General features: G+C 39.8%; 1 protein-coding gene across 8 annotated transcripts in view; it reads right to left on the reverse strand.

The window, feature by feature from the left end:
* Nucleotides 1-5,690: 5,690 nt before the first annotated feature.
* The window catches only part of KLC1 (kinesin light chain 1), a 36,482-nt gene continuing 26,249 nt past the window's right edge, over nucleotides 5,691-15,923 (reverse strand). For 3 of the 8 annotated variants that reach the window (XM_033138906.1, XM_033138897.1, XM_033138960.1), the window contains exons 14-16: nucleotides 13,548-13,678; nucleotides 8,865-8,931; nucleotides 5,691-5,930 (exon numbers count right to left, since the gene is read on the reverse strand). In XM_033138906.1, the coding sequence (XP_032994797.1) occupies nucleotides 5,865-5,930; nucleotides 8,865-8,931; nucleotides 13,548-13,678 (264 nt within the window). In that variant the 3' untranslated portion in view covers nucleotides 5,691-5,864. Of the gene's footprint in view, nucleotides 5,931-8,864; nucleotides 8,932-10,777; nucleotides 11,091-13,547; nucleotides 13,679-14,647; nucleotides 15,300-15,923 lie in introns of those variants that run through there. The other 5 variants (XM_033138951.1, XM_033138942.1, XM_033138933.1 and 2 more) reach the window with 4 other exon arrangements.

Consider the following 15,923-nt stretch of genomic DNA (forward strand, 5'->3'; position numbering starts at 1 on the left):
TACCTGACTAGGGCTTGCATTGAAATAGCACTTGAGTCGTCTTCAGATTTAACCTTTGCCTCCATAGAATTGCTCTTGTAAAGCTACATTTATGGGAAACCTTGTCTGATTAGTAATACACATGAATCTTCCGGAGAAAGAGTTGATATTTGCTGGTTCCTGCTTAAGGAACAGTCGCACAACCATACATAGTGGTGATCAAACAGCTTGTGTGTGTGTGAGAGGGAGAGAGGGAGAGAGAGATGGAGTTATTCCCTAAGACATAGGCAAGCATGCTGCCTAGAAGTTAGCTCACTTAGAATTCCCTTTCAGGGAGTTTTGCACAAGAGTAGGTCCTGTGATATTAATAGGGCATCTTAATGGAGTATAAGGGCAGGTATCAAATAATATATAGAATGACCGCTCCCCACATCAAATGGGGTGCGCATTTTGCGTGGTCGCACACAGCCCCCTTGGATCCCAGTGCAGCACCTGGCAGTTTGGACTGGCACCATCTTCCCGGGCAGGATACCTGTGGTCACCACCTACCCCAGTCAGCTGCCAGTCCCACCTAGGGAGGTGCTGCCGGGGGATTGGCCAGGTAGGAGGAGGGACCACACAGCACAATAGAGGGTGTAGCTTACCTGGGAAGCTTAATATTGTGAGTTGTGTACCAGCTTAGATGCTAAGTGCTTTTACAACAGGCAGCTTACAATAACCACCTGTTTGGTTCCAATTCTAAATTGCTAAACCTGAATTTTCATGGCCTTCATTTGCAAGACATTGCAATTTTGTGTACACGAGGCATTATTAAGTGAAGTAAACTTGTAAAGTAAACTTGTGAAGTAAACATTGTAGCAAAGTTTGCTTACTGAGAAGAGGGAAAACAAAGTAGTGTTGCAATTTGACTTGCAATTCATGCTATATTGACAGCAGTGCTTGTTGTAATTGCTTGGGGAAAACATAAAGCTTCATAGCATTGTGCGCACTGGAAATGACAATTCAACAGGATTTCTAGGGGGTGTGATTTAACCCAATTGGCATAAGTAACAGCTATCAAAGGAAGCAGTCCTCTGGCGAGAGAAAAGCATTCATGTTGTGGTACAATGGAAGTTTTCACTCCAACTGCTTCAGCAGCAGCTAGAGAGCTCTGATCTATAACGGGAGGGATTTGCATATGCGCAAAGGATCACAGTTCCCATCACGCATGCACTGAAGTTGCACAACTTCAAATGGAACTTAGTCCTGCACCCAACACAAGAGCTCAGTACAGGGAATGGAGCATTTAATAGGGGGCTTGTGTGTGCTTTAACAAGTTGTGCAAGTGAAAAGGCTAAACTGAAGCCTGTTTCTTCATGCACCATGGATTAAAGGGATGCACAATCTATCCATGGTGTGGTCAAAACTGTGATCTTAAGACTCCATGGATGGCTGCTTTACACAGCAGCATGAGCCCGCCACAGGCTTTGGAAATGGCATAAGCTACAGGGCAAATGACTGAGTAAATCTCCCCTAGGCTCCTCCTCTCCAATCTCTGACAATCTGCAGGTACATTTACAAGGCTAGCCCTGTTGCACGGCACGGCTCCTGCAGATCCTAAAAGGCATTTTTGACTACACTGGAATATGAGCCATTAGCATAGTCTTAAATGGGGACTTCTACAGAATGCTGTTGTCACTAAATTTGTGCACACCTTTGTTTTTCCTGCTGTGCTTAGGCCTATCTATAGGATCATTGCAGAACAGAGTGTTTCTCTCCACCTCTAGCTAGCCACACATTATGTTTAATTCACTTTAGTTCTTAAAGCGCATGGCAAGTGTGTCAACAACTGTAATCGGACACCGATTGAAAAGTTAAAAATGTGAATTGTTCCATCTGAAAACAAAAGCACCTCTGGAGTTGTGGGATAAATGCCATTCCCAACTATGTTAACAAGCACAGACAAGTCTCCCTGTGCATTTCATTTAAACCTACGTTTCTGCAACTTACCCTTTGCAAAAAAAAAATCCCCAAGCAACTGGAGAGGTTTGAGGAGATAAGCAGGAATTAAGGGTCTCTCCCCCCCCCCCCACAATTCCTCTGTAATGCATACACCAGCTTGTAAATATAGAACAGACTGGCTATCATTAGCCTACAACAATTTCATTCTGAAGAATTATACAGATCTACAGTTTTAGTTTAATGTTACAACAGCATATTTTCTTCAGAGTCTAAAACTCTGTGGCATGTTCCACATGTGTGAAATTTCTGCCTTGGTACCAAATGGCCTAAACATCTCGACTGCTATAGGAAAGCACAGGCACATTAGAAGCACATGTGACCTTCAGAGGCAGGAATGCCAAATGGAGACATCTTCAAGGAACAATGGGGGACAATTGATAGCCCAAGTATACTACGTTTATAATAGTCCCTAGGTTGCTTGACAGTTAGGGATGGAGTGTTTGTACTAGACGATAAGTACAATTAGCTTCTCGTTACACCAAGTTGCCAAAGCCAATTTCTATTATATGCAGGAACAGGGTGGTGAAGAAAGGAAGAATCCCCATTACCAATAGGTACATAAAATTCTCAAAGTTCAGTGCTTTGCAACAGTCTGTCCCAAAATTCTACCCATTTAGCAGTGCTGGGTCTCATGGCATTACCACATAGCTATTGTCATTTAAAATTCAATGGATATACCTCAACACACAAACCTTGACAGATGCACTCTCTGTGGACAAGTCGCCTGCTTATTTAAAAAGAGAATTCTGCAAAATAGGCAAGCACTTTTAGCAACATTAAATATCTTCAGCTCAATCTAATAAAACTGCTTTCCTCTTATCCTATGACTAAATGCTGTTAATCTTGCCTGATTATTCCTACTGGCCAGAGAGCAACCTTTGCTATCATATAGCCGTGACTCACACATACTTTCTCTCCACTCTCTCCTTCCTGCCTTCAATTAATAGCTCTGCAAAATGGAGACAGACTTGAAAATTATACACATTTTATTAGACTGACTGTAAAACCAAAATGCTGAAGCGTTTACTCTTCCCAAGTTGGTCCCCTGAGAGTAGACAGTGCATCACCCACAAGTATATCAGGCAATTGGATTATTAATAAACAAACAGCCTGCTAGTAGCAGCTATCCAGTACAACTTAGACATTATTAGTAGCAAATTTCCAACAAGGCCCCTATCCACAGCAGCTGCTTCACAGTGTAACAGTCCAATATGCTTCCGTTTCCTCCTGTTCCCATTCTGAGCAGTGGCAGAAGTTTGAAACTCAAGAGAGACAACAGTAACAGTATTTCCATCTTGGAGAAAACAGGAGTGCTCCGAGTGACTGGAAAGACTCAAAAGGTAGTTGGCTTCCCAACCAGCCTATTCCTTGTGTTCTTCCCTCTCAATTTAAAAATAATTGCACCTCTTTCCACTGATTTTTTTAGGCCCAAGAAGGCCGCAACCACCATGCTGAAGTGCTGTCTTAGAGCTTCTCTATTCCACTAGTATTTTCTTCTACTTATTAAAGAACCCTGAAGCCCAATCAATAGTCAGACGAATTCTGCACATTCTGATAGCTGATTGTGCAAGGTTAACTGTACACAATCCTGGTTTTATACAGTGATAAAACTTAATTCAGCTCTCAGTCATTCCATCAACATTATAAATAGTCCAACACACTATCCCCTTAACAGCTTTTAAAACTGCACACCCCAAGGATACATTTGCACTCCTTTAGATTTCAGTAAATTTTCATTGGGGTACATTTCCCCCTTGGATGCTGCAAAAAGGAGATCTGTAACGCAGCTTTGTAGAAAGAATGACTGGACTCACTTGACGGGTGTATATCTGTGCCACCCAGGTGGGATTAGCACTGGCCACTAGCTTGAGGCAGGAATTTAGTCGCCTCCTAGGAACTTTTGTGGTTGGTGCTCCCGGAAGCGGCTTCAGTTTGCGGTTTTGCCAAGCTAAGATGAAAGCCGTAACTAAGGATAGGTCAGGGGTAAAGACAGTGTGATATTAAGGTGGTGTGTGCCAATGATCTCCCTGAACTTCCCAGGCATGCCAGCCACACAGCAGGGCATTGGCCCTAGGTCCAAGATGCCATTGCCTTTCTGGGGAGTGCAGTGGACCTCTCTCCCATGCTGGCCTTCTGGACCCCGATGGGATGTTCAAAAGGTGATCGTGTCCAAGGTGGTAATGGATGTCTAAGAAAGAGGGAGCACACGTTGAAGTAGCTGCTTCAGCTAAGGCCACCTTGGCTGAGATCCATTTTGAAGTGTGGTGTAGATGTTTTTGGACTGGCCCATGTAGGAGATATCCAGCGGCCGAGCATTTGCTGAAAAGGCTGCTGCAGACGCTGTTTAACTAGAACTGTGTTGTGTTTTGGCACCCTGAACCTTTGGCTGTCATAGGCCATAGATATGGAAGCCTTAATCCACCTAGCAAGGGCAGGGGGAGAATACTTCGCAGCTCAGCTTCAAGGGGAGGAAGAAAGCAAGTAAGAAGTTGGTCTAAATAGCTGAGTTTTGGCAATAGCTCTTAAGGCTCTGCATACACCCAAAGAGTGCCGTGCCCTCTCTATGGAATGAGGGGAGTGGGCAACAGTTGATAGGATGATCCCCTGATGCTCACGGAGAGTGAGTTTATATTTGGCACAAGACCACTCCATCACTGTGGGAGAAGCCTCCTCACTATCAGAATCACCCTTCACTCAGCATCACTCAGGCCACTCTTGCAGAGAAGTGTCCAAAGGAAAGGTAGAAGAGTTGTCTAAAAGACTTGAGTAACTTCCCGATTCTGCATGAACTGTGCAGTAGATCAGTCCTTATGCTATTAGCTTTGCAGAATGGTTTAATGAAATACAGTAGTCAGTTAAAAATGTCCAGGGGGAAAAATGCAATCGGTACAATCATCTAAGTCAATTAATTCTGCACATTTCGTCCAAGAATCCTTAGGTAACCATCAGCATGCACACCAAGAAAGTCAGAGAGATAGAAAAACATGGAGGTCCATGAAACGTCAATGTGGCTGAGCTCCCAAGCAGGATCATAGGGGAAAACTCCATGGTGGAGGGTGTGGGATTAGGAGAAACAGGCCTTGAAAATATAAGCCTGAGAGAGGTTCTGGAAACCAAGTATGCAATAAGCATTGAAGTGAAAGGCACTAAAAACAAGCCTTGAAGCAGGAAGTGGAGCGTGTATCTCCACTGCTTCAATCAATCAATTGCAATGTAATTTCATCATTAAAATTCATTAACTTAATTGGTTTAATGTTCACAAGCACACACACCAATTAGCAATTAAATCATAAGGAAAGTAAACATAACACGACAACCACCAATACTCTGGATGTGGCTGGAACCAACCAGAATCATGAGAAGTCTTTGTAAGACAGGGTGAAATGTGTGCAGGAAGAAAAAGGAGCAGTTTAAAAACTGAATCAAGGAAAGGTGATCTGATCACCAAAGAGGAGAAACTGAGCCAAAAAAGCGAGTGAGAGGAAATAGGAGAGAATGAACATATTTGGGCCTTAAACAATACACCCAGAGAGAATTACCAGAGGAAGGAACTTGAAAACGGAACCAACTTCTGGGAGCAGCCATGAAAAGTTTCTAGGAGGTAACTAAATTCCTGGTTTGAGCTAGTGGGCAGTGCTAATCCCACTTGGGTCCAAGGGGTCAGCACAGGATATCTAGCAACCATCTATATTTGACAAAGAAGCAAGTCTAGGGACGTTTTTTAATGTCACATTTTAAGAAGGCCTAGGAACAAAAGTCCTCTCAATGACATCTCTAACCTAGATGGTTCTAGAAAGACCGTAACAGGGAACCCAAAAACTCTGAACCTCAGTGCTTTGTAATTCACATGGGAATTTTGTTTAGCTAGCATCTGTCCCAGAACCTCAGTGGGCCAAATCAGTGTGACTGGCACTCAGAGCTCTTGAGTCTGTCAGACAATTAGTTCGTCCCTGCATGGGGAAAGAGAATGGAAAGAGTTTATGCACAGTTTAAAACAATCCCAACCAATTAAATTCAAATGCTGGAGAAAAACAAAAGAACAATGAATAATAATAACAATCAAGAATAAAACCATAACAGACAAGTATTTTTCATTTACCATTAGTTTGAGATTTTTTAAAACCAAGTTTCAAAGTGGTTTAATATATGAATAGAAAACTTTGCTCCAGTTTGGAATGGGAATAATTCTTACCATCTTTATCAGTGCCTGTGTTGTATTTCTAATCCAGTACTTAAGCAGGAATAGAAAGAGCTCTGAACATGAACAGTTAGCTCTCCCCACAAAACTCTGGTTTGGACAAAATGCTAAGCCATGGTTTAGCATTAAGAGACACAAGCCCATTTCACTCCCCTCCTGTGCATCAACGTCCATTTTCAACTATGGTTTATCTGAACAAGCCAGGATTCGGAAATCAAAAGTTTGGCTTGTCGGGACAAATAGTAGAACTGTTTTGTTTAATTCAAACACAGTTGGTTGAAAATAGATGCTTCCAATCTCATGGCCAGACTGAAGAGGGAAATGCAATGCCAAAAGCAGTGTGTGTGCATATGAGTGACAAGTCCCTCCAACCTTCAGAACTGTTTCTTCCAGGTGCATGAGGAGGGGGCCGTAATAGAGCCCCACTATATATGGTCTTTCGTGTCACAGCACTTATGAAAAATCCATTTCCTAGCATGGGAGACAGATGCCTTGTAAGTGGTGAAATTCAGAGCAACCTTGGCCAACTTAAGAGAATACAAAACATTGTACTCTGAAAGCAGTAGCAGCTGACGCTTCACCTTATCCAATACAATTTATCGCAATTTTTGGGTGTGTGTGTTGTGTCATGTACTTGACCCAGAAAATGAAATATAGCTCCAAGTGACAGCCATTTTTAAAAAATACAGTTTTCTACACAAATAATCTCTGTGTAAGAAGAATGCATGTTTATTGGAACATGTTAAGAGTAGCACAGATCTCATCCATGCCATGAGATCAGGTTGCCTCAGCGGTTAATTTCTCAAGGCAGGAATCCTCCCCATTACACTTCTCTCTGGTGTTGCATTAAAGATCGCTGATTAAAGAATTCAGAATGAAAACCTCTCAATTGCCATTTATTTTTTAATACGGTAAGATAACCCAAAGAACAGCGGAATTTCTTTTCCTCAAAGTATTTGGGATTGTGTTTCATGGATTTATTTTTGGAACTTAACACAATAAAATTTTGAACAATTGGAAATGCTACTTTACAGACTCGCTCCCTTTCCTTTGTGTAAACTTTTCGACAAGTGCATCAGGTTAGTACTGAAGCAGATGCTACTTCTTCACACAAGTTAGTTGCAGTTATGTGTTAGTTAAGAGGCACAATATATAACACTAGTAATTTCGGTGGTGTTATATGAAATACAGGCTAGGATCTTGGCACATGAGACGTGTATTTTATGCAAATGATATGCAAGGGCTACTGTTCTGCAGCCTTGGCTTGCCCTAATGTCACCCCAGTATTTTTTTCCCATCAGCAAGCACTCAGTAGGTGAACTTTTAAAAGTAACCCTTATAAAAAAAATTGCTGCCTAGTTTCTAAAGAGGCCTGTGTCAGCAGTTTCTTCTGCATTCATTCAAGGAAGCAGTTGGTATTCCTTGCCATCTATAAAACCGTGCGCTGGATCAAATTGCTCTGGAAGCCCAGCTTTTTCAGGTGAAGGCAAGGGCCTGCAGTAGAGAAGATGAAAACTGAAAAACCCTAGTACTTCTGGCCACTGTCACTTAGAACTCATTTTAGTTCAACTGTGCATGCCTATCTATGCTCATTATCTGGAAAGCTCACAGCAACTATTGCAATTTGACATTTATTAAGCTGGAATAATGTCCTCAATGGTGTTCGTAGGCCAACTTTTCAACACTATACAATGTGGAAGAATACAGCATGCAATTATCGTAACATGTCCAAAAAGGTGCTCATCTTTTCACAAAATTGAGAAAGGGAGATTGCATTCCTAAGCAGCCAAAAACAGTTTTCGCATCTGCTCTTGGTTTTCAAAGCTAGGGACAGGGATGTTATCCTGAAATGGACATTCTTGACTCTCTTGATAGCCCACAACATGAAGTGAGCCACAGCGGCCTCTCAGGAAAGTGGGGCTCAAGCTTTCAAGAGCTAAATCAACCTCTGTTAGCACTTTTACTATACTACAAGACAGGTGTGGTGTGTCCTGCCTAGTCCCACTTGTGCAAAGGCAGGCAGGTAGCTAACTACTATGCTAATATCAAGTCTCTGATCCCTTATTAAGAGCAGCTCCAGGTGGAACAGATAAGAGTAGTTTTAGGCCTGAAAAAATGTAGGCGCAAGCCACAGCAGATTCACATGTAGCTTGTTCAACTCCATGGGACTTTTTCAGATTTTCCCAGGAGGACATAAACAAGAAATTTATATCCTACAGGATTTTCACGTGAGCAGAGCTAATAGATAAGAAGCATTCACCCATGCAATTCCCAAGTGTATCCTGAGGTGTAGAGTTTGGGAACAGTTTTACCATTTAGCCCACTGTTTTCGTTAGGCCCAGGTATCTGTTGTTTCCACTAGCTGCTATGGGACTCTACAGGATGCTTTGAATTATTTGAAATATCAGTACGTGACAAGACCCATTCACACATGCAAGCAGCTGTTTATAGAGTTGCCACTTTTTCTTTTTTTAAAGGAGCTTGGCTCACATAGCAAAAAATGTGCGAAGTGGTTCAACACAAATATTGTACCATATGGTCCAGTCTCTAAACAGCCGATCAAATGTTTGAAATCAGAACCAGGAATAATCCAAAACTGCTGCCATTTTAGTGACAGATCCAATTCTTCAATCCAAGCCCTGCCAGTACCATCTACTTGCATTAAGAAAATGATAGGGCTTCTTACTTGAAAGTGATCTTCAGTTGCCTTGCCACCCATGTTAAGAACATTCAGTGAGCTGGCACGCTTCATGCTGGACAGTGAACATGCAAGGATAAACCAATCAGAAGGGCTGAAATGGAGCGCTTTGAACACATATTTATACAACAAGAATTTTACTGCAACGTAACTCCTAGCATTTTCTGCACATGCATCTTCCTTAATCTAAAATATATCAAAGCTAAGTCACCAAAAACATTCAGGAAACGCTATATGTCATTCCATCTGCAGAATGTCAGTTACTAAATTGGATCTTAATCTGAGAGGTGTCCAGTCTCTTTAAAAAAATATCAATAAGCTACCCAAGATAAAGTTGTATAAGTAGCATTAGCAAACTCATCAAAAAGCAGCATTTAACCAGAGCCCTTGGTGGGCTTCTACATAGTTAAGTCTTGGATATTCAAAGTTTTGGTATTATTTATAACTTTAATGGAGAATGGGATAGATAATACAATCTCTGTCTTGCCTGGATTGTGGGGTGAAACTTGTGCAAGGCAGTGAAAGCTCTGCTATTCTAACAATGGTCAAATGACGCTCTCAGTTTCAGGGGGCATTGTTAATACACTGGCACATCAACAACCAATAAATTTATAGCTGCAATATTTTTATTACAAAAATATGTGAAGTTATATCCATAGTGGTTCAAGGATTTTTTTTAAAAAGTTATCCAACATTTAACCATATTGCAATTTAAAGTGCCTCAAAAAATCTAGGTAGCACTCATCGCAAGATGAGTAGCCACGACTTATATTGCAGAGCAATGCATGAGCGATTAATATTTCTCCATAACATTAGCTTCCAAATCTTTATCACAATGATGCATCAAAACGGCAAAACGGTCACACTAATCCTAAAATGCATTCCTTGCAGGCAGACCCTTAATGTGCAAAATAACTTTTACACAGAGTACACTCACTGAAATTAATGGACACATTTAAATTGGTTTCAGTGATGTCAATGAGTCTTTTATGAGTAAAAGTTGTATACTATATCCTATGTGTAGAAGAAACTACCTGTCCCAATTAACAGCTCTAGGAAACAGGACTGCTCTCACTAGCCACTTTGTAAACTGCAGGACAGGGAACCTTGCTGAAAAACCTACACTGAAACCCCCTCACACTTTTGATAGACTATGGAGATCCAAATTATTTAGTCTCACAGACAAATTAGGAAAAGGGGACATGCTGATACAGGTTAATCGGAAGGCAAGGGCCAGGCCTGACAAGCATTCTACCCATCTGCATCATACTGCAGGATGTAAAGCAATGTTCTCAAAGAGCAGCCCTCTGTGCCACAAAATAGATGGTTCTTAAAACTGACACCCTTGATAGCCAGGGTAGAAAAGGAGTTGGTTGTTCAAAGTAAAAATGGCCAAGGGTTCATCTAAAAGTCCCAAGAAGAGTGTACACAATGCTGAAGTCAGTGAGATTTCTCATCCTTAAAAATTCTGCAAACATTTGGCTATAACAAATCTGTGACCTGGCAATCAAAATAAAGATTATGAATGAACTTATACATGCCTGTATAGTTGGGCATAATCTTTATGGCTGCACCCACACAGTGTCAGTGCCACTATGATTTTATTTAAGCAATAATTTTTTTAAGCCTCCAAAAACTACAACGCACATATTTTTTAAACGCAACACAAGTGTTAGCAACACAAAGAAGCAGTAAGCCATGCAGCGTTGACACCTGTGTTATTTATTTATATAAAAAATAATACAGTAAAGCGAAAAAACATGAACCTAAATATACATAACGTACCACATAGATCATAAACACGAAACTCAAATTCTACGCAAATAAAAAATAAATAAAAAGTAAAAATCCACAGATGATGCAATGCTGAAATGTTAAATAATGAACAAACAAAAATACAGTGTTTTATCATGCCCATGAATTGTCCCTATACAAATTTAGTAATTTTAGAACAAAAAGTTAGCTAGCTATATGTGACCATTAAAAATTTGGCAAGTGCACTTGTACATTTTTCAAGTTTGAGGCAAGACTGAAGAGAACTCGTTTATTTGTGATTTTCAGCATTTCCCTTTGCATTCGAATCTACAACTGGTTAATAGCACTAGTATTATTGCAGCACATCTCCTTCAAGAAGGTATCACTGAGGTAGGTGTCTTGCTTGATTATATCACTACGCTCACGGAGAGTCTGGGTTTCCTTAAATGTTCAGAAGAACAGTAAGCCAGATGTTAACCATGAAGCAGGTTCCAGCTTTCAGTTTTAGGGATTAGTAGTTAATCAGAAAATTATACCACCACCACTGCGGGGATAGTAGTTAAAAGTTAATTGAGTAATAGTTGATTACAGACATGAAGGTGCTGGGAGAGACTGCTTATCTGGCTCCTCCCTCAATTCTGACCGCCGCCCCCCCCCCGGCAAAAATATGGCTTAGATCCAAAGAACCATACAGCGAGTTCTCTGCACCTGTGGACCTTGGCTGCTCATCAATAGCACCCTAAAAAGCATGAAGCCTCTTAAAAAGCCAGGTGTTTCAAAACCAGTTTGTGTGATATGGTTGGGGGGAATCAAAGTCAAAACTCCTTGTGGGAATGTTGAAATAATTATTATGCTAAAGTGGCTCTTTGTACCCTAGTCTATACCTGAGGATATTTGGAAAAGTAGGAAACCTTCTGACTGCACACATGGAGCAGGGGGATCTAAAATGTTTAGCTAAAAATCTTCAGAGCAACACCAATATGTAACTGTTCAGAGTTCTATATTTTTGTAGAGACTGGTAGAATACCGCTTTCATTAGGACAAATCAATATTCACAATGACAAATGCAAGACTAAGGTTACACACTGGATAATACACAATCTAGCCATTCATGTTTTTCCCTATCTGTAATTGAAGATAGTTCATTATCTTTAACAGAAATAACAATAAACAATAAAAACTTAAAATAAAAACTAAGAAGTTTTGAAAAAAAAGAAATGTCCCTTTGGGTGGTATGGAATTCTAGACGAAGCTTCTAAACTGTTTAATTATGTCCAAATACTTGAAGAACTTTCAGATGGATGAAACTGCATTCCTGAACTGCAGGGGGTTGGACCAGATGGCCCTTGGGATCCCTTTCAGCTCTGCAATTCTATGAACCAGATTTATTTTACGTTGCTCCAGAGGGTAGAACCAAAACAAAGAGGTTTAAATCACAAGTGGATTTGGGCTAAATATTATTTAGTTATTGAATTTGTATACTGCCCTTCATCCATAGATCTCAGGGCAGTTCACAATATAAAAATACAAGTTAAAAACACAAAATAATTAATAAAAACAAAAACAAAACAATAAACCCCTCTCCTCCGTTAGGAGGGAAGCACTTTCTTACAAATAAGCAGTTCAATAGTGGGAAAGATCGTCTTCGAAAGAAGTGGACTCCCCTTCTTTAGAGGTTTTTAAGCCACATATCAGGGATGCTGCAATACTGGATTTTCCTACACTAGCATGGAATTGAACTAGATTACTTTCCAGGACCCTTCCAACTCTATGATTCTATGAACTTCCATAATGATCTGCAGACGAGGGCGTAAATAATATAATTCAACCCAAAACAACTATTTTTTCCCCTTTTAGAGGATCTCCTCCCGAACCGCCAACCTGCAGAGTTCTGTGTAACTCTAAATTTTGTATATTATGAGCATTGGTTTGTACTAATCAAGCGGTCATTTTACAAGCCCTGCTGACATCTTACAAAAAGACTAACACTGCAACTTGTACAGCAGTGATAGTATTCAACTTCAGTGAATACAAGCATCAAAAATACCCTCAAGCCTAAAAAAGGTTCCTGTTAATACTGATTAGTTTACAATCTAACTTCAGAGAACAGTGGCTATTTACCTGCTACTGCAGTTCTTCTGAAATTAATCTCTGCATACACACATCATGGATAACAAAACTTGGATAGCTGACTGTTTTGCACAACAAACCCAGTCACATGATCCATGTATAAGCAAGTTTCAAGAGGAAGACTTATTGGTACTAGTACCATTCATATTTCTGGTGTATGTCAAGGAGTGGCTGGTGTATTTTGTTTCATTTTCATTTCAACAATAATTTACACTTGTGTTCTATGCAGAAAGTAGAATGGCTGATATTAGTATGTAAAAAATGTTGAATGAAAGTGCAAATATTTATCCAGTTAAGTAAACATGAAGCATTTCAATAACCTATCGCGATCACATTTATACACACACATTCATAAGTGTATGTTAGGTTCTTCTGAACCAAATATGCCCTAACCCTGTTCTCAGAATTAATATACTCATATTTTATTGTTAAAGGGGAAACTGCTGAAATTCAGCGAAGTGCATCAATATTCTTCCTGTGCATCAATATTCTTCTTCAGAATAGGTAATTCTGGGGCAATTACTTCTGGAGTTTACATAACATTGGAAGTTTTGCTTTTACAGAGCCATTGTTTACAATCAAATTGTTAAGTACAGAGAACAATCTTTCCAGCTGTTAGGACTAACTTGTAACAAGTGCTATAAACATCCTTTGTATTACATTTCTGTGAAATCTGCCGTCAGATTTATGCTGCAATTCACACATGAGATACAGCAGAAAAAGCCATTATACAGCATGATGGGTACAGCACCAAGCGTTCCAGCACATCTAGAAATAAATAATTACCCGGGGTTCTTTGGTTCACTCTCTCGTGAACTTCCTCCCTTCAGCTTTCTAACCAACTTCTCACTGCTGCGTCTAATTGAAGCACGAAGTTTGCTAAAGGAGCCACTGCGTTTTAGAGATCCAGTGCCATCCTGAAAAAAATGAGCACATTTAAAACTGCAAAAGCTTTGCCCTTCTGTCACAGTTCAGCGGTTGCTACAACTACATGCCAATATTCTTACTTTGCTACCATTAAATGATAATAACAAAATTATATCACTTAATTTAAAACAAAATTTAATGGCATGTTTTTTTTTTAATTTGCTGTTACCTTCTCTGGTGCTCTGGGATGAGCACTAGAAATCTAATGAAAAGCATTATTTGTATTTATCAAGCATTGTTCCAGACACAGTCCAATATTATCCCCCCTATGCCACCAGATTCATTGAGATGAGAAGTTACACAGCTCCCCAACATCTCAATGAAGCTTACTCAGGAGAAGGTCCTGAAGGATTGCGTACCCTTCCTTAAAGAAACGAGAGATTAGAGAAAACTCCTAAGCCCCTCACAGATAAAATATAAAATTAACAAATGTATATTAAAACCTTACAGACAGGTGCAGTTTCTTACAGGATATATAAAGTTTTTATTTGCAGGACCACCACACCACTCAATGCTAACCATGAATACAGCAAAAGACCACCACCAAGCAGTAGCATTACACATTTAATGAATTTGTTCACTCTAACCCGGGCAATATGTAATAAACATGCATATAAACAAGAACAAAAGCATATGTGAGCATTAAGTTCCATAGTGAAGTTATTCTACTTTGTGCCCTTAACTGTGTTCCAGAAAGATACAATGTGAATCTAGAGATTGCTTCACATTACATTAGTTTATTTTATAGTACAGTATTTGGAGACAGTTTTTTTAAAATAGCTCTTATTTTTCCAGAAGTCAAGTTTGTATGGCCAAAGACCTATTATATTTATTGCTTGACAAAGAAATCCATGTGTACTTAACTGCAAGTTAACAGAGCCTTGCAGTTTCTAGAAAGCCTCCTTTCCTACAGTAGCTATGCAGAATTCAAAGTACTACGCAGCAGACAGAAACAGGCATCAGTTGGAGTGAGTTTATTAGAAGTTAGAAAGACAAATACACAGAGTCACCCAACACCAAGGTTAGTAGAGAAAAGCATAACTGCTCAACTTTCACATGAGGACTAAACAGCACTGCTACTTTAGGATAAGCATAAGTGAAGACATCCAGAGTTCCATATTGATGTTAACCCATGTTATAGGTCTCTAAATACACTTTAAAGCACTGTGAGCACATGCCTTGCTTTTTTAAATTAAAAAAACCCACCTGTTTATTCTGTAAAGGTCACCATCATGCCATTTTAATAACACCTTGTGTGATAATTTAAACTACCTTTCATCATAGTGAAACAGCTACTTATCAAGCTCATTCTTAGTTTTGTTAATTCTCATCTGTTACACAGCAAATGGTTATTAACACCACATTTTGTAAGACTAGATACATATCTGGCAAAGCTACACATGTACAGGAAAAAAGAGGAACCCTTGCCCCAAAGAGAGAGAGACACCAGCACTGAAGAAGTGGCCATTTTTACAAGAAGTGCAGCTCTGACAAGGATCTTAAGGGATTGCTAAATACACAGCAGTCAGTAGTGGAGAGAAGTTAGAGCTTGAAGATGCTGCACGCCCGCCATGCAGGAGACAGTGTAAGAATCAGAAAAGGCATCTAGGCCTGTCGGACAGAAATGGAGAGAGAAAAAACTGAATGAAACTGTTGTGGGGAGAAGTTCAACAGTTTTCCATTTTGAGCTTGTTAGTCTTAACAGTATTTCTAGGTCACACACTATGTTGTGTACAAATTCTCGAAATCAGCAGAGACAACAGCTTAAAAAATCCATAGTATCCATAATGCAAAAGAAAGCCAATGGAGGACCGCAAACGTTCTGTTGTCTTTTATTCTAGGTTCTATATTGCACAGGACTTTGAGCTTTTAAAGGAATCAATATATTTTCCTTAAATATATAAAAAATCCTGTTCCTGTGTTTAATAAAGGCAAGCAGATACATTACTTTAAATCAAAGGTGTATATTATGGCATGCAAGATTCCAATTTTAAAAACTACACAAGCCAAAATAAAAAGTGATGAAAAGAAATCAATTGGGACAAGGTGCCTCAATTTAAGCTTTAACTTCTATTAAATAAGTGAGATGTGCCCACTCCAAAAGCACTATCAACCAACCCATATTACAAAGCTTTAGTGTTTCATTAGAGTGAGGTTTTTCAAACCTCGTTCCTGGGAATGCTGGAGTTCCCTAGAATTTAGTAGGGGTTCTTTAATGAGATTAGTAACTGCAGA

Source organism: Lacerta agilis, chromosome 1 (assembly GCF_009819535.1).
Source record: "Lacerta agilis isolate rLacAgi1 chromosome 1, rLacAgi1.pri, whole genome shotgun sequence".
NCBI classification, from domain to species: Eukaryota; Metazoa; Chordata; class Lepidosauria; order Squamata; family Lacertidae; genus Lacerta; species Lacerta agilis.